The following is a 23,633-nucleotide window of genomic DNA, read 5'->3' as shown; positions in this document are numbered from 1 at the left end:
CTGGAGAACATGGGAGATTCAGAGACTGTGAAAACACCTATTTCCATTTCAGAAAGCAGATGCTAAAGGGTGTGAAATGGTTTGGGGGTTTTCCTCTGCTAAGTTAAACTTCCAGGTGTCACGTGGGGGAAAGTCTCAAACAGTGTAACAGTGAGGAGGAACAAACTGATTAGAGAATGCTGCTTGTTGAGCCGCTCCTGATATGAAAACTCTCACAGCACTCCTTGATCTAGAAGACCTTCCTGAAATAGCACGATCATGGGGGAAGATCTTGGTGAACTGCAACAGCTGGAAAGTAAATTGTTGTCTTGCTCTTCTGTGTGCCTGGAAGAGAAGGGTGAGGGAGGAGGGAGAAGAAAAGATAGTGAACAGCAGACAGACAAAAAACATGGATGGAGGGATGGAAGGAGGGATGAATGCATGGATGGAGGGATGGATGGGGAAAGGGGAAGTTGACAGAGGTAGAAACTCATTTCCAACATTCTAATGTGGCTAAGAAACAGAAAACCGGGTGGGGCATTATAAATATGAGATCAGGGATAGCAGAACTCGCGACTCCAGTCACCATTTGCCCTGAGAAGCCTCTAGAGCTGGGCTCCCCACCATGGTGTCCCTTGGTACCCACCAGACTCCTTGATCCCTCTGATTTTTACTTTATTTCTTAAGCCTTTTAAAAGTAATATTAAAAAATAAGTAACTGGAAAGCCAACATGCTCCAAAGTGAAGTGCCGACCTTCAGCTTCCTCTGTATTGGGGTTCAAAAGAGTGGGTTTGTGCTTTGGAGCTCAGATCCCACCTCTGCCTTTAGCAAGGTCCTTTTTTTAAGTCTCAGTTTTGTGACCACACATGTTCCCTATGTGCATGGGCAAGGCCTCATATGGCAGCCATTTTGTGAGAGTGCTCACAATACTCCCTTGAAATTCCAAATGTACCTACTGGTCCTAAAAGTTTGGGGGGGCCTATCCTAGAGCAACTGTCCTCAACCAGGTGCTGTACAAGTGTTTTGGACTTCAGTCCCCACTGGCCCTATCCAGCATGGCCATGGTTGGGTATTGCCCTGGCCAGGGACAAAAGGGTTTTTTAATGATTTCCAGAGAGGTTACTAAGAAGGAGATTATTTATTATTGCAATAATATCCAGACATGCAAGCTAGACTTCCCAAACTTTTAGCAGCAAGCCTCTTACACCACACAGCAAGGACTCCTGCAAGGTGGGACTCCAGTCAGCTGGATTCAGAAGAAAACAGCAGAATCCCCCTTGTAATTACTCTGAACCAGAGCACAAAGAAAGTGGCTAGCTTTCATAGATTAGCAACTTATAGCATTGTAACACATGCGCACAGCATTCTACATAATTAAAATAAATGATTACAGGAGTAATATTGTTTACACAGGTGCTAAGAGATAATGAAGCAGAGTGAGCTAACAAGTATCATTCCTGTTCAGGATGGCGGATGTTTCATCTCTGTCTGTACATCAAAGCAGAGACTCATTACTGCCTCTTGCTTGCAGAAGCAATGCCTGATAAGCAATGCTCAAGGGCAGTGTACGTGGGCCTTGTGCCATCTCAGCATCAGGAAAGGAAAACGCCCTAGTTCTGTGAAAGTGCACTGTCATGGTCGGAGCAATGCTAGCTAAAGCTCTCCTGCGCTATTGTAAGCAACTAGACTCTAATGCCAAGAGACGCAAGCAACTTAAAGCATTAGGGGCCCAGTCCTGGCTTTTCGGGGTTTGGGACTGTTACATCAGGAAAGCCAGGAGTTGTCATCCAAATGCTAGGAAGGCTACCCTGCAAAGGGGTCAGAAAGTGTTGCCCTTCTGCTGATTGCCTTCATCAGAGGATTTGTTGACCTCGCTCAAAAGAAAACATGCAAGTCACTGCCTCTTTTAAAGTCCCTCTTCTTGCCAGGACTATGAAACAGGATCGTGCAAGTGGCCCTGTGGGGGTGGACATTTTTTGGAAAACTTGCATGTACACCCTCAAAAGCCCTTCGGTGTTGAGCCAAAACAATTCCATGGGGATACGTTGGCTCGGCTCTACTTGGTTTCATTCTGATTGAGACAGGAGCATGTGAATGAGTGTGCATATTCAGGACCGTTTTCTCAAGCTCTCTTCCGATCCCCAGCTTGAACTCTGCATGGCTTAAAAAAATAGCATGGGAAATGCAGCATACATTCTAATGCGGTCTGTAGTAAAGCTTCCCCAATACTGTGCTTTCCCAGTTATATATCTTTTAAATCACTTCCCATGCACTATGAATGCATGTATTTTAACCTTGGCATGCACTTTACCTGTTCCTGTGACTCCCATCCCCCCAGCACTCCAATCCCCCTCCCCCACTTCTCTTTGAAGTCTGCTGATTGGGAACTGTTTGCCTTACAACTGATTTATATAAGGGCTCTGCACAGCCTTGCCGCTTCCACAACTGAAATATTACTCTGTTTAAAGAGAATAGAGGGAAAAACCAGCGGCAGCAGCAGTCCACCCCCACCCCTCAAAAAATTGACACAAGGATTATAGGGTAAGTCATCTCAGGAACTGCTAAGGGAGGGAAATTTATATGGTCCAGAAACAGCCCTGGGCAACACAACTGCAATCTATAAATACTTGCAAGGCAACAATATAAATGAAAGTAAGGAATTGTCCACAATCTCTGAAGATCACAGAACAAGGTATAATGGCCTGAAGCCAAGGAAAGAGATAATGAAGCTGGCTGGATATTCCTGAAAGAAATGGTGGGAGATGCACAGGGAAGGCGGCTGAGGAGGTGTCCCAGTAAGCTTGAGGGTTAATAACCAGCAAAGGAGGATCCTCGTGTGGAACGGAGGTTGCAGCCTGGTGGCAGAGCATGAGCTTTGTGGGAAGAAGGCCCCAGGTTCAATTCCTGTTATCTCCAGGTAGGAAAGAGCTCTGTCTGAAATTCTGGAGTAATTGTCTCTCAGTGGAAAGTACAGAGCTGAAGAATGAAGTAGAACTTGGAGCTTCCTAGATCTTCTGGAAAGAGAAACTCAGATTGTCATGTTTCTTCAGCCTTTCATTTTGCCCTTAAGTCAAGTGGGTATACTGACATGCAAAACAACTTATCTGTAACTGTGGCATGGATAAATGAACATGGAACCAGTTCAGGATAGTGACTGGAGTGCTGGACAGGAAACTCCCAGGTTCTAGTCCCCACTCCACCAGGAAACTCCCTGGCTGACCCTGGGCCTGTTACTACCCTTCACCTCAAGCCAACTCACAGAATTGTTGGCAGGATAATGGGGCAGACAGGAGAGAACTGTGCATGGCAGGTTTTGAAGACAAAGGAGAAGAGTCTCACTAATGTCTAAATGGCAAGATGCAAAACTAGAGACGGATAAATCTGTCCCTTTCCATTTCTCACTTTTACTGTCTTATTTATTTATTTATTTATTTATTTATTTATTTATTTATTTATTTATTTAAAGCTGTTATAGACCATCGCATTACTAGTGTCTTTAGTTTGGTTCACCCCAACTCTGAGTTTTTTTAAAAGCCTGCAAGCAAATATGTGTGCATTTTAGTGCATTTTCTTAATATATGCATCTGTATATGCAGTTTTGCCTAATACAGATATTTTTGCAAGTATCGTTCTTAAAAACACGTATTTGGGCTGTTCTTTCCCCAAAGATAATGCATTTCAAAAAAGCAAGGCATGAGTGCAATAGCGCCCCTTCCTCCTGTGTCCTTCAGAATCCCTCGGAAGCCTGGAGAGAATGTATACTCATTGTGACCTCAGTAGGCACTGACGGCTTTATCCTCCATTAATTTGTCTACTCCTCTTTTAAAGCATCTAAGTACATGGCCATCATTATGTCTAGGGAAAGCAAAGTCTACCGTTTCATTGTGTATTGTAGTACTTCCATTTGGCTGTCCCAAATCTCCTGCCATTCAGCTTCATTTGATGACCCTGATACGATGACAAAAAGAGAAAAGTGTTCCCCTAGTCACTTCCTCCACACCATGCATAATAGATGTGGATTTTATAGATTTTTAGCCTGCTCTCCCATGCTCTCTTTTTTCTAAACTCAAAAGGCCCAAATGCCATCATTGTTCCTCATAAAGGAGTAAGTCTTGATTTGATCATACGTATCAAGACTGTTTGTGTGTGGTCCTCTGACATCAGTAAGACATCAGTCCAAGTAATCGTGGAGCGATCCAGTACGAGATTCCATCAAGTTCACATTTCTTTGTTGTAGTGATATGCAAATGTGCATCAATACTGGGAAAGTGTGGCTAAAAAGAGCTGGAGCAAACTACACAGGGGTGCATTAGAGTGTCAATTGGGGTGGTGGTTAGTGTGTTAGACTAGGAACCCGGGAGATCCTCACCTGGCCATGGGTGACTTTGGGCCAGTCACTCACTTCCCACCCTACCTACCTCCCAGAGTTCCTATTATGAGGAGAAAATGAAGTGGAAGAGCAGGACGTAAGCCACCTTGGGTTTCTCGCAAGAGGAAAAAAGATGGAATATAAGTGCAATGTCATCGTGCCAGTGTGTAAGCGCCGAGTTCAGCTATTTGCTATGAGCTCGGAAGTGCTCAGAGTGTACCTAACCTGTTCTGTCTACAATGAAATGAATGGGGGAGGGAGGGGGTGTTGCCAAGCCTCCCTTCGGATTTTTTTTTAATGGAATAGCAGTGCTCTCCATGGGAAAAAAATGTGCTTTTGTTTTCATTTTAATGGCTCAGTCAAAGATGCTAAGGAGTCCCAATCTTCCTTGTGTGGGTGGGCACATTTGGAACCATTTGTCATGTGCGCTGGCAGAAAATGGCTGTGGGAAAAGACCGCTCATTCATAAAAAGGTTTGCATGATATGCAAAAAACCACTCATTCTTGAAAAGGGAAGCTGGGGAGACCAAAAGCAAAGTATCTTGTCCAAAAGCCTAAGTACAGGACAGTGATGGGTGGTCTGTCTTCTTACCTGAAATAAAATAAAATAAAATCTTAAAGAATGCAGAAAAAAAATTGATAGTTCAATAAGTGCCAATATCTGGGCCTGATGTATCAGTTCCACTTTGGAAAGATGACCATCTTCTCCCTAAAACTTCAAAATCTGGGGAGAAATCTGAAGAAGGGGGTTTCAGGGTCACCCCTATTTCCTTCCTTCCAGATTCTTGAAATGCCTGGGACCATGTTTGACAGGTTTACAAAATATGTGCTGCTCCTGAGTTGCGGTTTGACTAATCGATGAGGAACTCCAAATTCTTCCAGGTGGTCTGTGCAAATGTCGTTAACAGAAATGACTCTATCCCTCGCAATAGCTGCACTTTCCTTGAATTATCTGTCAGTATAACTAACTTCTTGGCTGTCAGACGCAAACTCTTCCTTGCTCTAATTACTGGTTCATCATTGTCCATAAAAAAGAACATCTGCTGGCAACTCCCACAGCAGCTGTCTTCTTGGGGCTTTGCTTCCTCTTTAGAGTGTTCTTTTTTGGGCTGGGGAGGAGGGGGGGAGAGAGCTCTACATTCTCTGATATGCCTCCATATCAGTCTTGCTGTATTCAGGTTTAAAGTTTTTATTCAGATAGCCCTCATGCATAAAGGGAAGGAAGAGATGGAATTCTTCCTTCTTTCTTACATGGATTCAAAAGAGGGTGCGAAGTAAGATGGGAGAATGCACAGATAAATCTGTTGCTGTTGGTTTTGCCCACAATCAATTAAGGAAGGAAACAAATCTCAAATTCTTTCTGTGCATTGTATAAAGAAATTTGCAAATTTCATCAAGTTCATATTGATCAATTGATTGATGAGTGTCATGTACCAAAATAAAATTCTCACCCAACAGCACAGTCCAGAGCCGCTTCTGAAGCAGTCCTCTGCATCTTTAGATAGAAAAAATAATCCTGCGGCTCCCATCTTGCCCCAGATTTCTGTTCTGTCTAAAAAGGCATAGGACGGCGTCCTTGATGTTATTAATTATATGCAATGCATTTACACAGGGAAACATGTCAGGCTACCTGTGCCAGCTGTTCCGCGTTGACTCTCCACTGCCTTGATGTCTCCTAACCAGACAGATCCTCTCTGCTGACCAGAATCAGTCTCTGCTATGGATAATTGAGGATATTTTTTGGCAGGGTCATTTCCTTTCGACACAGCTGGGATTTGTTCATAGCAACTTTGGTCCACCTCAGAGGCCAAGGAGCAAGGCTGATATGTGTAAGGTATCCGCTGATTAATCACCACCCTCCACCCAAAAGGACAAAAGAGGATGCCTGTGAGCATGAACAATCCATTAACTGCATATGCTAATGCATATGTATAGATGTGCATTTAGACATAAATACAGCACATCTCACCACAGTGTGGATGATTGTGACTGGGTGAGCTGTGTGTCAGCAGTTGACGGGCATCCAATCTTATGGCTCAGAATCATTAAACTGGAATTGGACAGGACAGCCTTTCAAATACCTTGAGAATAGAGGGTGGCCTTCTGGCAGTCATTCAAATGGAGGACTGTCCCAGGTAAAAGAGGACACTCGGCTGCCATAGGTCTATATGAGCTGGACAACACCATCCTTTCCAAACATTTCCCTCCCTTCCTGGACAAAATAGAGCACAGCTCCAGAGTATGAATGTGTGGGTGGATTTGTAGCGGGGAGGAAGGGAGTTGGCAGTGAATAACTTTGTCAGTTGTAACAAACCACTGCACTGTGGGGCCTAATCCAGTTTGTGGAGGTTTCTTTCAGGCCCACCCTCTGACCAAGGGCTCAAAAATGGCCTTTCTCTAGTATTGGGAAAGGAAGAAGCATGGAACAACCCCCTCCCTATCTTTCTTGCCCCCTCTGTGTGTGTGTGTGTGCGCGTGCACGTGCATGCACGCATGCACACACACACACACACATATACAGGAAAAACAATAATTGTTTTCTGTCCAGCAAATTCTCCCCACTTGCTGGCTCTGGCAAGGCTCCTGCATTATCCCTGTGAAGTCTTGGAGTGGGGCTTAGGGAGAGCAAGAAGACTTCAAGAGGGAGGACCTCCCAATGCCATCCAGTCTTGGTGGGAGAGTCAGAGCAAGAAGAGAATCCAGTCCCGAGGCAGGAAATATTTCCCACCCCAGTTTAAATGCCCATGAAAAATGCAAATGGACTGGTGGAAAAGAAGGAGAAGGGAGGGGTGTCCCTGGCCAGTCTTGGCTTTGACACCACACATTTCTCTGACTTTCAGCTCACCTGCAGCCAGCCCCCAGCCCCTTTCCTCCCAAAGTAAAAGTTTCCTACTGGCGCTTTACAGCCTGACTGCAAGCTTGCTGTGGAGATCACAGCTTCTCTTCTACACAGCCTGGTAGCAACCTAATAGCCCACATGCAATGCTTTCCACACCTAGGAAGCGAGGGGACACAGGGAGGCCAGTCTCTGCTCCTCATAAAAGACTTGCCTTTAACTTAATCACCCAAAGAGATGACTTTCTGCACAATTAGGTGCTCAGTCCCTGCAGTTTTCTGTAATCACACTCACAGGAACTAATTAACTTTGGCTTTTCATTTCATGGATTTGAGCTTCTCATTTACTGTTCCCATATGTGGGTTTAAGGGAAGGTGAAGAGCAGGAGGTGAACCGTTATGTGAATGCCCAAAAAGAGTCAAACAGAAGAGGTAAGGGGGCAGCAAGTGCTTTCTAGGCTTGGTTTTCTTGTGCTCTAGAAAAATTCAAGGAGGAAATAGAGAGAATGGAAAGGATATCATTGAGTGAATAGAGGACTTTATATATCCATCCAGGTATCTAATCCATTAGATTACAATTCATCCCACAATTGTTGAGAGAGCCCAGAGAGCTTCAGCTGTTGGGCGGTAGAGAAACATGATCACTGTTGGGCAGGAGAAAATGCAATCAATCGATATTGTGTCCAGTCTGATCCAAGAAGCATACCTATTGATCCCCTGATCGTTCAGGTCTTAGCTCATGGCTAGCCCATTGCAACGAGTGTGTTTCCATCGCTTACCAGTGTCCCTGGGCACTCCACAATAAACCAGTGTGCACATCAGCATCCAACTCACATGCGTGCTGGTTTTTGCAGTTTGGACTTTTGCACCGTTTTTGAGCAACAAGTGAAGCAGGACAGAGGAAATCTTTTAAGTCCACAGAGCAGGGGTGTTCCAGCTGCCTAAGTGTTGTTATTGCTGATATTCGTCAGGCAGATTTCTTGGTGATGACTCAGGATGTTCAGGGTGAGTCAAGATTTTAAAGGGGGTGCTAATTAATTGGGAGATTTATGGATCATTGCTCAAGATATGGTTGTTTGGGAAGTTGGCATACCTTATATCTCCTCCCCATATTAAGGAGTAGAGGTTGATCTGAAATCTCATAGAATCATAGATTCATAGAATAGTTGAGTTGGAAGGGGCCATGAAGGCCATTGAGTCCAACCCCCTCCTGTTGCAGGACACCACATTACACCATCCCACTCAGATGATGGTACAGTTTTGCCTTGAATTTCTCTAGTGTGGGTGAGCCCACCACCTCTCTTGGTAGCAGTTTGCACTGTTGTATTGCTCTGACAGTGAGGAAGCTTTTCCTGATGCCCAGCCTGAATCTGGGCTGTCACAACTTGAATTGATTATTCTGTGTCCTACACTCTGGCAGTAGCAAGAAGAGATCTTGACCTTCCTCTTTGTGGCAGCCTTTGAGGTACTTATAGAGGGATATCATATCTCCCCTCAGTCTTCTCTTTTCAAAGCTGAACATGCCCAGTTTTCTCAGTCTCTCCTCATAGGGCAGTACTTCCAAACACTGGTCTCTGTTAAGGATGTATGAGGAATCTGTTTTGGGGGTGGTAATCTATCAGATTCCCTGGACTCAGATCCTGAGACTCCAGCCCACTTTCTCACAACCATGAGCCTGGCTTCCTGGCAAGCACACTGTGCATTCATGTGATGTGATGAATCAAGCCCTGGAAGACCACTGTGTAAGAAGCCTCCCTCTTCCACACATGTGACTTGAGGCATTCATTTGTGATGCAGGATAAGGCTGCTGGTTGCACAGCCTTTGTACCATAAGCATTCACAGGCGTCCTCTCAGCTTGGCTCACTTTTAAGACAGGACTGAACACAAGGAGAAGCCTGCAAACTGAAGAGGAAAGGATTCCATGGAGCTTCACTGCAACACTAGTCTGTGAAAGGTGTTTTGCTCCAGCATTTGCCCAATGCTGGAAAAGCGAAGAGCCACTTACTGAAGAGTTGATTTTAAAAAAGATTTTGGGTTGCACGGAGATGGACAGATTGACCTTGTCTTTGAAGGAGAGGGAAGATACATATTTCTATCAAACTTGGAACTCTTTTTATTATTGGTCGGAGAAACGGGACTATGCGTAAAATTGAATATGGTTATTGATTGTAAAAAAGAATGAGATGTCAACCCAGTATGTCCGATGTCTTGAGTAATTGTTGTTTTAGTGTTCGATTTGTAGAGAAAAATAATAAAAATTTCATATAAAAAAAGAAAGGTGTTTTGCTTCAAGAGGAGAAGATGGGAAAAGGAAAAGATGGAGGAAAAGAGGTTGAGAGTTTGGGATGAAAGATATAAAGCACCATATGTGGTTTTTTCTGAATGTCTGCTGTGGGTTTGCTACTGTACTAGCAGCCCTTTGCTGTTGCTCGCCACCTAAGCTCTATTTATATATCTGAAAATAAACCAAATGTTACAAAAATCCATAAGTCTCCAAAGATTTCCCCCCCAAAGGAAAAGCAACCCTTGCCTAGCTTTTTCTCCAGATCTCCTCACTGCAGGGGAAACTGGTGAGAGTTTTGAGCCTCTTTTAGCTTGAGGGTCAGATTCTATTTTGGAGAAGAGCCTGGAGGGCTTACATTCCAGTGGTGGACAAAGGCAAAAGTGGCAAGAATATTTAAAAATAAAGTCCCCGTCATATGGTAGTTTAAAGCTCTTACTTCCAGTCATTAAGCTCTAGGAGAGGTAATTCAGCCTTTCAGAGTAGGAGGAGAACAGCACAAAATCCAGGAAACTGCCACATGATTGGTCTTTGGCTGAAAGAGATTGGAGCCGGTATTAGAAACATGTTCATCTGAGGAACCCAAGGGCTGGAGGTTCTGCATGCCAGGTGCAATGCTCTTTCTCTGATGTGTTCTGGAAAAGATGGACATGTTGGCCGCCTGTGCGCAAAGCTGGCCCCTCTTATAAGGATGTGAAATGCAAGGCTGAAAATAAAAGTTAAATCTCTGAATTAATTATTAAAGGAAGAAGCAGGGGATGGGGGTGGAGAGAGTTGATTTACTTCCAAATACACCCCAATCACCCAGCAGGGGGGAAAACTGAAATGGCTAGTCAGCATCTGTTGGAGGCGTGAAGATAAATGAGTGGAGAAACGAGATAAATGCATACAAATTGAGCTCACATCTGTACTGTTAATATATCTCTTTTGAAAAGCTCGTGTCATCAGTCGGCATGTGAAGCCCTGCTGCTCAAACTCCCCCGTTCGGTTCAGGACTGTTAAGCAAACCCCTGAAGCACGTCTTGTCTGACTGACACCTGCTTCCACCACCAGCCTAGGTGTCCTTCAAGCACCTTCCATGTGGCCAGAAGCATGCCTGAAGCTGTAGAGTGGGAGCGAAACCATAGCAGCTATTGCTGCTTGTGATCTGCACAAGTTCTTGGGCTCTGCGTGCCTATGAACAGAACTGGTGTGCACACAGTTCGACACTCCCCGTGGGGCTGGGAACGGTCGTAAGAAATACGTGCGCTGACAGGGTTTTGAATGTCAGCTCCCATAGTCCCTAGCCTTTGGCCAAGCTAGCTTGGGCCAATGGACGTTGTAGTCAAAGGCACCTTGGAAGCACCAGATTGCCTTCTCATGGGCTGTATAGACTAACTTTCATGGATAAATATGCTCTGGTATCTGATACCAATGTGTCGCTCTGCCAGATGCCCCTTTTTCATTACAAACATCCTATGTCTTTGTCTCTTTAATTGTGATTTAGATAAGACTCGAGAAGCTGCCCGCCAGGTTGGACTATCTGTCCATTGGACCCAGTGTTGTCTACTCTGAATGGCAGCATCTCTTCATGGTCTCAGGCAGAAAGATCCTTTCACGTCAACTTCTATCTGTTGCTTCAGATTGGAGGAGCCAGAGACTGGATCAAGGGTGCATACCAGCCAGGGACCAGGCTAAGAACTGAAAAGATCCTGGGCTCAGGCCCATAAGGACAAAGAACGAGCATAAAACTGCATGTGCTAATTTACCTCTGTTCTAAAGTCTGTATCCGTGTGTGTTCTTGTCCCCTAAGAATACCCCTATTTGTAGAACAAGGCAAGGGGGAAGAATATTTGATTTCAGAAAACATGAGCAAGGGTTGGCAACAAGAAGTGAAGCGCGTGGGTGAAAATCTATGAAAATTTGGGGATCAGATGCTCGAGAGATCACCAGAGCCCCTGCACTTTTACTTCAGCAAGTGCCCTGAAGAGCAAGGTGCTGCTACAGATTGCTTCCCAGGCATCTGGGGCTCCAAGGGAAAGATTCGGGGCACCAGCCATGATGGGCTGTCCCTAACACCATCTCTAGTACAAAGCATGTGTTCTGTTACTAGGCTATCACTGCTGTGCCCACATTTCCCACAGCAGGCAAGTGGGATGTGAATGACAGGTGTGAGTTATCAAATCACCTTTCTAAACATGCCTGGGAGCCACAGTTGGATCACTCCAGTGCATAAACGTGGCTGTTTTGAAACCTCAAGCCTGTAGCTTGTGCTTCTGGATTGCTGCAGACAATGCCGGTGCATCTCATAAAGCATGAAACTTTACTTGCATATGATTGCTTTTGGCAAGAGTAAGTGGTCAAGCTGCATTATTCAAAGCAACAGTGATGCTGAGCATGTTCTGAGGTGGAACAAATCAGGAAGGAGATGTCTTCCCCCATCTAGAAACTTACTCATGTGATAAGAAACAATTTGTTCTGCACTGTCTTATTCTGTGCTGGATATTTGCATGTCTGATTATGACCAGTAGACTATACTGATGCCGCTGCTTATTTGTACCTTTACAAGCTGCTGTTTGATGACAATGTTGACGATTTCTGTTCCTGCCCAAAAGAGAAGTAGGAAGGATGCTTTAATGCATAATAGTTTGGATACCAGGGAAACGGCATAATTAAAACCTTTGTTCAGAATGACAAAGGCCACCCTGGAATGAAAGAGAGTTTAACCCTGATTAGAGATGGGGGAGAAATTGAGGGGTATTTGATCCCATCTGCATTTCCATATGAACCATCCTCATTCTTGCTTCCTGGCTGATCCACAAATGAATTATCCTTCTGATTGTGCTCTTCTCCAAATGCAGTTCTCAACACAAAAGCTACGTGGACAAATGAGTACCTTAGAGAAAGCTGGAGGGAAATTGCACGTAGAATGTATGTTAAGAAAGCTGCACACCAAAATGAATTGTTATGCAAGAAGACGACAATCCGGACTGGCATGGAAATGGCATAGGACGGTTGCATACGTGTAAAACCGATATGGACCAGATATTGACTGATTTTACCCACCATTAACCTCAGCAGTGAATACTTAGGGACCTAGATGTTGGCTGTGGTTTGGAGGCTGTCGTTGTGTTTTCTCTCTCCCAGCTCTTTTCATCTAATCTCTTGCACTCTGCCAGGATCTCCCTTCCACTGGCCTGAACATCCCTGGTGTGTGGCAAGATGCCAGATGGTGGCCCGTTAGGTCACATTTGCTTATTGTTTGGTAAACAGCAGTTTAATTCAAGTGCTGAGTTGACAGCTTGTCCTCCAAGACAATTTTCGCATTGCAATGTTTGAAATGCCAGCTTGGTTTTCCAATATAATGCTATTTCAACTGCCTTAAAGGGATAAAGTTCCCTTTGATTAAAATAGGGAGGGGAGGGGGAGGGGAGAAGCCAGAGGAATTGAATTGTGTTTTGATGCTGACAGTCTGAATACCTGAACTGGCATGCCTTGGGCTGGATTTTTTCCAGGCACTTGGGGCCTGGCCTGAGGGCCTTCTTGTTTTTACAAGCCTGGCAGCTCAGCATTTCTGTGGAACATTGTGAGTGGCAGCATCGCTTCTGTTTGTTCCTCACTTGGCAGACCGAACAGATGTATACTTGTGTTGGGGTCAGCCATGATCCACCTGGGATCCGCTTGCAGGGGTGCTGTGTGCATTCTATCAGGGAGGGCGTCCAGTACTGGAGTCCCAGTAATTTTAAAGCAGGAGAAAGCGGTGGCAGTGGTGGAAACTTTTCCTGACAGGGACTTATGTCTACAGGGTGCTACTTCCTTATTTATTATGGATTTATTTCTTATTTTTATATCTTGCTTTTCTTCCAAGAAGTCAAAGGTGTAGATGATCCTACTCTTCCTCCTGGAGAGCTAGAACAATAAGATGACGTAGGTTGGGGTGAGAGTCAGTGACTGGCCCAACATGGGTACTAGAACCCAGATCTCCTGCACCCGATTCTACCTCTCCAGTGGTTACACCACTTTGGCTCTTACACCTCCTTCCCCAAAATAAATGTCTAGAGCCTCAAGGCAGCAGAAGGGGGAGGCAGGCTTTATTCAAACTCTCAGCCAGAGCAGGCGCAAAAGCTCCTCTCCTTTTGATGCAAGTTGCAGGATGCTGGTTTGGCCCCGAACCCTTGCACAGTAACCCAGTTGAGGCTGTGGAGCCAAAGCATGCCAGCGTTCATCACCAAGGCCTCAGGGGACCCCTGTCCTGGCTAAAATCGCCTCAGCCAGGGCAGACCACAGTGTTGTTCCTGGCTTGCCCCATCTATACATTACCCAGTCTCAAGCCTGAGCAGCTTTTGTAGAACTGCAACTTCCTGACACAGGTCAGTTTTCTCCTTCAGAAGTTTTGGATTACAGCTCCTATTAACCCCAGCCACTGTGGGCAGTGGTCAGGAATCAAGGGAGTAATCGTCTAAAACATCTAGAGCAGAAGGCTGACATAAAGGAATCTGAGAAGACAGTTCTTTTAAATAGAGGGCAATTTTTCATCTAACTACAAGCAGGTATCAGTTTGGTTTTCCAGTTTCAATATACCTCCTGTTATGTCTATATAAATGTTCCAAAAGGTATTCTGAGAGTCAAAATGCGTCAAGTTTCCTTTTTTTCACTCATTTATTTTTTATTTATTTTTCGATTTATATCCTGCCTTTTTCCTACAAAGGGCTCAAGGCAGCTTACACCTCCTCCTCCATCATATCCCCACAACAACAACCCTGTGGGGTAGGTTGGGCTGAGAGTCTGTGACTGGCCCAAAGTCACCCAGTTGGCTCCGTGGCTGAGCGGGGACTAGAACCCAGATCGTCTGAGTCCCTACGTTAACAACCGGCAAACGTAAAGAAAACTTTTACAGAATAGAAACATACAGTTTTACCAGCTAGCTGTTGGCATGTGTTAAGAATTGCTCTGGTCATTTTGCTTCTACATTTTTTAAACAAAAATGTAATTTCAGTAATCATAACAAAAGTCTGAGGAAAATGTTGTTCCAGAAAAAGAAAAGGTCTCAGCCAGGGCTGTTGCCCATTATTATTACCTGACTTCTTCATAACAAGCAATCCTGGCAATTGAACTTGATATCGTCAACATGTGATCTTGGGTGTTACTGCTGAGCTACAGCCTCTCCAAGTTTATTTCAGGAATTGTGTTTTTAAATGTCAAAAGCCTACACGCAGACACACACACATATACTTTGAAGATAGCAGCTAACAGTTGGAGGCTGCCTGCTACATTGCCAGGAACAACAGGTTATATAACTTGATTAAGAATGAGTCAATTAAAGAAGGCCTTGTTTAGTTAGCAGAGATGGATGAACTTCCTAGGATGGCTTAGTTGGAATCCGCATTACAGATGGTCTCAACCCCAGGAGATAGTTTAGCAACATCTTCTGCTGCTGACACATTCCATTTCCATACTGTCTGCAGATTCAGCCATCTGCAGCTGAGCAAATGGCAAAATGTCCCCAGTGGAGGAATATCAGAGGTGTTGACCAAGTGGGGTGGGAAAGAAGGTGGCTTGGTCGTGTGTGCATGTCCTGGATCCCATCACATCTTTCGACATATAATAAAAGACACCTTTATATTTTCAAAGAAGTCTCTTTCAGTCCATTCTATTTAGTTAAGCTCTCCTCCTCTTCCTCCTCCTCCACCTTCAGAATTTCACAATAGATGAAACAATGCTAAAATGTTTGTACAAGAAAAGGTGGGCTCTTTCAGAATCTTACTTCTACATTGTTCTGCTGCGATAAATCCATTTTCGGTTTGAGTTTGGCTGGCATTTTCCACACTTACATGGGGTAATCCCTAATTATTCTCAGAATGACCAAATGGAGCTGAGAAAAAACTACTGTCCAAAAGTCACCCAGGGCATTTTATGACTGGCTGGCAGTGAGGTCTTGAACCCACACTTCCCTGCTGTGAGTGCCATGCTCTGTCCACTGAGACGCATTCACTTACTCTTATTTAGCCACATAGTTAGAGGTAAGAGGAAAATTGCAGATGGAGTATGCCAATCCATAAGTACACGCTGCTCCATGAGGGCCTCCCAAAATATCTTTTCAGGGAAGGCCACCTCATATAGCAGGATCTCCAGCCATAATCAGAAGGCACATGAGCTGTGCACCTTGCGCAGGAGCCCCATATTTGACATTTTGAGCATCATGATGGAGGGAAGGTGGAATATTCTTGTCCGAAACAAAATAAAAGGCAAGACGTTTGTGTGCAGTAACTCACCATGCTGATCCAGCAGTTTTGTGCTGACCTATGGTGTGAAGCAAATCAATGCTGGCTGACCCGGCAGCTTTTTCAATGTCTATACAAGCCACCAAAAATAAATGTTGCTTGAAGAATGTTGCTAAAGGAGCTTTGGTATGGTAGCATTTTACATGGATGCAATGTTGTGACATTTTTCCCTGGGTGCTTCACTGAGTTTTGCAGTGGTAGAATTTTCCTCTCCTGCCTTTTACCATGCTTATAGCATAAAAGCAAAGACACATTTCTATGCTGTACCTGTTTTACACAGACATGTCGCTCGCTTTATTTTTGCCCTTGCAGGTGGGCCAAGAAGGGACACATTATCAAAGAAGCTTCAGGAGACTCCTATGAGACCATTGTTGACTACACCTATTTTTTCGAGCCAGTATCCTGTGAGGTGACCAATGCCTTGGGTAGTACCAACATCAGCAGGACCGTAGACGTCTACTGTAAGTATGGCTCAGCTGTGAAACCTTCAGGAGCACTGGCCAACAGACTTGATGCCTTCGACTGGTCCCTCTGTAGCCCGGGGCCGGTTATGTACTGGATGGCAGGGATGCAACCTTTGAAGTTCGCTTTGGGAATTGCACATTTGCACCCACATTCTCATCCTTGTCTTAGAACAGACTAAAAAACCAAATAAAATGAACTAGAGAGAACCAAACTATTGTTGAGTGATTGGTTAGAGCATTGGTGGAAAGCCATGTATGAACCAATCTCTTGTGGTACAATTAGTGGTCAGCCTTTTGAGCAAGTCCAATCCTATCCAGCTAGGTCAAATCCAAAGAAGGTGCTGGTGCCGGTCTAGTACTTTGCATGGGATATAGGCATCCTCCTGTGACTTGATAACTGTTCTGATCACCAAGTCTATCCAGTCCTCCACCAGCTGAATTGAGAGGCGGGTCAGAGCACAGCACCGGAGAAAGGCAGCAGTGCAGACTGGTGATGCTCTCCTGATCCCCAGGTCTTCCTCTTCAGTGTCCAAAGGTAGCACAGTTGACAACCTGAGGCCCTTTCACAATGCTGAGAAATGCACGATTTTAAAGCTGAAGAACCTACGCCCAGGTCTTCATTTGGCAGCCTTCCTACAACATACTGCTGCCCAGAGGCTTTGGACTTCAGCCTCTCGGCCAGCATGGCCAATGGCCACGAATCCTGGGGAGTGTAGTCCAAGCTATTTAGAGGGTACCAGGTGGTTGGAGAAATCCGTCATATACACACGAATCTTCCAATGAGGGTGTTAGACTGAAGAATTCTGGATGAGGCATCAGGATTCTCAGGTTTCCTCCAGTTGAGGATATAGGCAGTGCAAGTCTGATACCTTGATCTCAGTGCTCCATTATCTGGCTTCCCTTCCCTTTCTTGTCAATTGAGCAATTGCCCTGAGCTGCACAGGGGCATTTCTGTGACAGATCTCTTATTTCAGTTGGGCCACGCATGATGACTGAACCACAGTCCCTCCTCGTGGACCTTGGATCAGATGCCATATTTAACTGTGCATGGATTGGGAACCCATCTCTGACCATCGTCTGGATGAAGCGGGGCTCAGGCGTGGTAAGGATGCTGGGCTACAGCGGTCGAAATTGGTCGGACCATTGAGGGAGGTTTGAGGACTGAGTGCTGGCAAGTTTCGAACATGAAAGGACTTAAAACTTGTGTTATGCGCTTTCTGAACTGACCCACTCAAGTAAGGGTAGACAACATTTTTGAACCCATGGGTGTATCTGGCAAACAGAGAAACAATTGAAGGCAGCAATAGCCCTTCCTTGAGAGGCAGGGCTGATCGCAGCAAACCATGACCTGCCCCAAAGATTGAGTCCGAGGCAGAAGTACTGTCTAAGATGAGCCACATGGAGCAGTGCCTTTGAGTCCATAGTTTTCAGCACAAACAGAAGCCTACTTCAGAGAAAATAAAGTGTTCTTGTCTCCCCTCTGCTCTGCCGGTCAATTTAGTCCTCTGGTCTTTTTTTCTTTCTGGATCAATCTTGCTCTCTCTCTCTCTCTCTCTCTCTCACACACACACACACACACACACACACAGAGAGAGAGAGAGAGAGAGAGAGAGAGAGAGAGAGAGAGAGAGAGAGAGAGGAAAGTCTGAGGCGGATGAGCACTTGCAAGGACCTGCGCCTTATCCGGGAGCCCCTCAACCTACTCCTCCTAAGCAACATTAGTAGATCTTTGTTCACCCACCTCTTGCTCTGGCCCAGCTGGAGAAAGGAAGCAAGCAAGCAAAAAAGTGGTGAGAAGAAGGAGTGGTGGTGGCTGAGCCACTGCTGGCTTGCAAATCAGCTCTTTGTTCGGCAGAAATGATGAAGGAAAGGAGGGTGAGCAGCTGGCAACCATGGCAGTCAGGAAGTAGGTTGTCTGAGTGAGACAGGCCAATGCCCAAGTGTCTGGAGCTAGCACTACACACTCACACCACAAGCAGAAGGCCCCCATTTTGCCTTGACTCAATCTGTTCTTTAACAAAGGGGAAGGGTGAAGTTAACTCGGTGGACACCAAGAAAGGTGTCCAGGGAAACCTTAGTGCCTAGAAGCACCGTTTTGCCCACCCCTGAGCGGCGTTGTCTGGGCAGACGGGTGCGCTATGTATTCTAGTCTAAACTGGGGTGAGTTATTCTGAACCACTGTCCTGTGCCACCATACTGTGCTGCTGAAATCCAGGACCATGGAACTGAACAAGGCAGATTGTCTTTACAACTGTTCAATGTTTGCTGCTTGGCCAGTGAGTTTCAGCAAAAATGACTGCCTTTGTTTTCAGACAAGAAGAAAAGTCCCTTCTTTTCACTTCTGTTCTGCCAAATTTCATCAACAAAGTGCCACTTTTATTGGGCAGCTGTGATGTCACTGTGGGCTGCCAAAAATGTCTAAGGGACACATGTGGTCCGGGGCTGTGGGTTGTCCGTCCCTCAATCTAAATAAGTAATATCCTAGCAGGGTTGTGAATCAGGCTCTAAGAAAGAGCAGTGGTGAAGTCTGTAATGTATAATCATGTTCCTGATTTAAATCTCAGCTCTGTTGGCCATATAATATAAAAGCACAGAACAATTGGAAGATGCTTCAGGAGATTCAGCCCCTTTTGGATGCAGCAACCTCATCTACAGCATCCCTAATGGGTGGCAATCCAGTTTCTGGTTTAAAAATTCCAACCAAGAAGAGTCCAACATCTTCCAAAGAAGCAGCTCATACCATCAGGAAGTTCTCCATCATGTTCAGGAAGTTCCCCATATTATCACTTGAACCCACTGGTTTGGGTTCTACTCTCAAGAACAGCAGAGAAACAATGTTGTTCCATTATTCTGGAGAGCATTTCAGAAACTGGACATCAGCTATCCTAAAAGTTTTGGAGGGGAAGATGATCAATGCCTATTAGTCCTGTTGGCTATGTGTTACCTGTGATATCAGAGGCAGCATGCCTGTGTACATCGGATGCTGGTGAAATTGGGCAGAAGGCTGCTGTGGCACTCCTATCCTGGTTGCCGGATCGTGTGAGCTGGCTGGCCACTGAGTGACCAGAATCCTGGACTAGATGGAACTCGATGGTCTGATACAACTTAGCTCTTCTTCTCTTCTTATTGGAGCTCTTAAGCTCCTCTCCAGATTAAATGAAACAAATTCACAGGGTTTGTTCTAGGCCAGTATTGTTGAACTTGACTAGCAGAAGCATTCCAGGATTTCGGGCAGGAGTTTTTCCAGTCCTACCTGGAGATGCTGGAACTGAACCATGGACCTCCTGCATGCAAAGCATAGGCTCTGCCACTGAGCTATGGCCCCTTCCCACTGAGCTGCAGCCCTCAGTCCTTCTACCTTTCCTCCTAGGACTTGCTATCCAAGTAGCATCTCCATATACATTTCAGTAGAGGCAGAACAGCAGCAGGGTCAGTTAAAGTCATCAGAATGTGAGGCCAGAAGTCCCAGCAACACAAGAGGAAGGCCAGTAGCACATAACTACGTCTGATGCGAAAACCTTCCAGCCCCCGGGGACACACTGTGTAAATAAATGCTGAGGAGTCGCAAAGTCTAGATCCTCAGGCAGGCTCATGAATTAGTTCATACAATTTTTAAAAAAACTTTGTACTCTTATCCGCACCACGCTTGCTTCCAGCTGGCAATCCCCGTGGCAGCCAGATCAAACATTCATAGTTATTTGAAGTTTAGAAGGGCCAATAATCTGTTGCCAAGATGGCAAATCGCATGTGTTAGTGTCCCACTTTACAAGGCAAAGACACCTACTTTGTGCCTATGCTATTTTCAACATTTGCAGCCTGCGAAGGGCTCACACTGACATCACCGCAGTCTCAAAACAAGTCCACAAGACAGATTCAGAGACAAGGACTTGCCCAGAGTGTATCAGCCAAGAAATACGGATGCTGGACCTAAAGGTCCTTTGCACGGGTGGGAGGGCTTTCGATGGCCATGCATACTACATGAGCTGTGATAAACATAAGTAACATTTTTTCTTCTCCCTATCAAAAATGGGATTTCTTTTACTGTTTGATCCCCAACTCCTGGAAATCTTTTCCAGTCCACTTTGCTTTTGTAGTTCCAGCAAGCGTTGCTTACTTAAGCATATCGCAACACATCTCTATGGGTGCTAGAAACGTGGGCATTAAAATGCTGAATTATTAGGAAGCAGAATTATGCAGCTAATACCATATTCAGTGTTTGCAGACAATGCACAACAGGTACAAAACACCTTGGTTTTGCCTCGAGCACACACACTCCATTCGGCTGCCCATATTCCCTGCTTCTGTGAAGAACACGCTATACACTCAGGTATGGGAGCAGGTTTATCCTGTGACTCGGCTAAGTAATTTAGACAGTGGAAGTTGCCCCCCACGCAAACCTCCCCCAAGGTATACCTATATAATAGGTGTGCAGTCAGGTGAAGGGCCAAACCAGACATTACTTTAAATCTGTGCCTAGCATCTATGCCCTTCGTTCATTTTTTACTCTAGAGCAAGTTCAGGGAGCTGATTAGGATCTTTAAAGCCCCCTTATTTATTTATTTATTTATTTATTTATTTATTTATATTGTGATTTATATCCTGCCTTTTTCCTACAAAGGGCTCAAGGAAGCTTACATCTCCTCTTCCATCTTATCCCCACAACAACAACCCTGTGAGGTAGGTTGGGCTGAGAGTCTGTGACTGGCCCAAAGTCACCCAGTTGGCTCCATGGCTGAGTGGGGACTAGAACTCAGATCTTCTGAGTCCCAGTCCCATGCTTTTAACCATTACACCACACTGGCTCTCTTATCCCTTATCCCCCATGCTAGGGTATCAATCTGAAATAGGGGCCCTTCCCCTACCCTAGGGTCAAGATGAAAACAAAATACAGCTGCTAGACCCAAGCAACTACAATATCTGTTCTGGCCCTTAGAACAACGATGGAAGAAGGAGGTGGCCAGAGCCAACACAGGAGGCGAGAAACTCACACTTGAGAAGCACATGGAGCTGGGGCTAGCCAAACAGAGATAGTGAAGAGCCTTTTCGGCTGCTTAAAAGAGTAGAGACCATTTTAGGCAAAGCAGAGGTCAAGCAGCTGGCCTAATAAAAATTGAAAGGACAGGTTTCCATGGTACTCACAGCACTTCCTTCATTTCCGCTGCTCAAAGAGGATCTTTGTAGAATTGCCCTAACAGAAGTCCAGTTGATTCCCATTCTGAAAAGCATATGGGTTAATCAAAGGCCAAGCCATCACTTAACCTCTTTGGGGCAGGGGGGACTTTGTAAACCATCCCTACTGTGGGCTCTTCTGTGAACAATCCTGGCTTCTCGAGAACTGCACAGCGAAGGTGTGGGCTTGGGGCAGAGAGCCTAGTGCCTGCCTTGGGAATGTTCACCTCTGATCAAAAGCACGGCTAATGCCTGCAGGGCTGTGTTCAAGGGACAGGGCAGGGACCAGTATCTGTCTTCTGTACAATCCTGGGAATGGTGGGATTTTAAATGATGAACTCTTCCTTGAGAATAAGGAATGCGCCACAAAGTGAGAAAGAGCCACTAACTCTGGGTAACGGCTGGCTGTTTCTCATGCATAACTTTGCCCTTCATTCAGTTATGGGCGCCAAAGCATGTTGCTATGAAAACATAGCTAATACGCAAACACACCAACATAACAAGACCAACTTTCCTTCCTTCCATCCAGCCTTCCTTCTTTCTCTAAAGCAAGAACATAAAACTCAGTCTTGATCAGAATCTAGCACTACAGTGGGAAGATGGTTTTAAATGAGAGAGAGGGAGAGAATGTTTATGGGTTGTGAGCTCAGGTGAAAGTCTATAGTTGGTGATCCAGAGTGTGAGAAAGCAAGGGAGAAAAGCATTGGCAGGTGACAGCAGGCGAAGAAACCTGTTTTCCTTCTGAGGTTTTTGGCACTGAAAAGTCTGGGTTCAAAAGAGTTGTTTCGTACACTGTGGCTCAGACCCAGCTTGATCCTTGTGCTCAGTCTTTTGGGCAGGTTTTGGGCTAGCCAGTCCTGATGGCAGCAGTAGTGGGGTGGTGCCTATGCCACTTTCTCCAAGTGCGTGATGCATGTTACTTGGAACTTTCTAATCTCATACTCTTGAACAAGTATGCAAACCAAAGCTCCATTATTCTTCATAATTCACACTTGTCCAAATTTTGCAAAGCAACTCAAACATTGTCTATGAAAGTCGATATAAAAGAGAACAGTGCACACAAAAATTCATATATTCCTGGAAATGCATTCTATTTGGAAAATTGTTTGCAAAATATGTGCATAATTATATACAAAATGTATGTCTTAGAAAAAATAATTCACACAAAAATAAATACGAATTTCCCTGCAGACTTAAGCATAATCTTAAAGTTTGACATAGGACTGTAGTATGAGCAGCTTTAACACTAGAGAACATCGCAAATGAAGGAAACTAAGCTGAGAAATTCCTCCCTCTTTACTTGTATATGCTGCTTTAGGATGCAGAAGAGCATGAAGCATGATATTGATACATTACTTATATTCCAGCATAGGAGTGTACGGCCCCACGGAACATCAAACAATATTTAATAACAAACATTCCATATTTGCATTGATTCTAACTCCATGGTACAGCGTGGCCTTCCAAGAAAATATGTGTGGAATAATAATTGTTGATTCAGCTTAAAAACTTCAAAGCCCATGATTCAGTGCAATCACATCCCCCCAAAATGCGTCAGAGAGCTCAATTCAACCCAAAGGTTAACATAACGTAGCAGGCAGGGAGGCAGGTAGAGTATAGGTGGGGCAAAATCCATGCCGAATCTGACCAAACACTACCTGGAACTCATTACCGAGCCTATGCTGTAGCAGCGAGGGTGGCAAAGAAGAACTTCTTCTCCGCCTCCATTGCACCCTCCCAGTGTCATCCAGCAGAACTTTTCTGGGTGGTGCAGGGTCTGTTACACTCTGGACCCAAGATGGATCCTTTTGAACCCTCAGTGGCCGGCTCTTTAGGAATAAAGTCAGTCAGATTAATCACAACTTGAACTCCACAGTTCAAATTGTTCCTGTAGCTGCAGTGTCCAGAGCACTGTCTAGTCCATCTTTGTTGGATGGGTTTCAAACATTGCAAAGGTTTAGAGCCTGGATATCTGAAGGAGTGTCTCCTTTTGTGTATACCTTTTGCTAGTTGCAAAGTCGTGTCCGACCCATCCCGACCCCATGGACAACTTTCCTCCAGGACTTCCTGTCCTCCACCATCCCCTGGACTGCTCTTAAGCTCACACCAACTGCTTCAGTGACTGCTTCAGTGACATCCAGCCACCTCATCCTCTGCCATCCCCTTCTTCCTTTGCCATCAATTGTTCCCAGCATCAGGCTCTTCTCCAGGGAGTCCTTCCTTCTCATTAGGTGGCCAAAGTATTTGAGTTTCATCTTCAGTGTCTGGCCTTCT

The 23,633-nt window shown here is 45.1% G+C and overlaps 1 protein-coding gene across 1 annotated transcript in view; it reads left to right on the top strand.

Moving 5' to 3' along the window:
* Positions 1-23,633, top strand: part of KIRREL3 (kirre like nephrin family adhesion molecule 3) — a gene marked incomplete at its 5' end in the record, with an annotated part of 170,871 nt that overhangs the window by 86,746 nt on the left and 60,492 nt on the right. The window contains 2 exons of the mRNA XM_044437402.1: positions 16,039-16,187; positions 17,165-17,292. Coding sequence (XP_044293337.1) covers positions 16,039-16,187; positions 17,165-17,292 — 277 coding nt within the window. The remainder of the gene's footprint in view (positions 1-16,038; positions 16,188-17,164; positions 17,293-23,633) is intronic.

This window comes from Varanus komodoensis, unplaced genomic scaffold, assembly GCF_004798865.1.
Source record: "Varanus komodoensis strain SLA01 unplaced genomic scaffold, ASM479886v1 scaffold30, whole genome shotgun sequence".
Lineage (NCBI taxonomy): Eukaryota > Metazoa > Chordata > Lepidosauria > Squamata > Varanidae > Varanus > Varanus komodoensis.
Note: the sequence above shows the minus strand (reverse complement) of the source record. Positions and strands in the feature narration are given on the sequence as shown.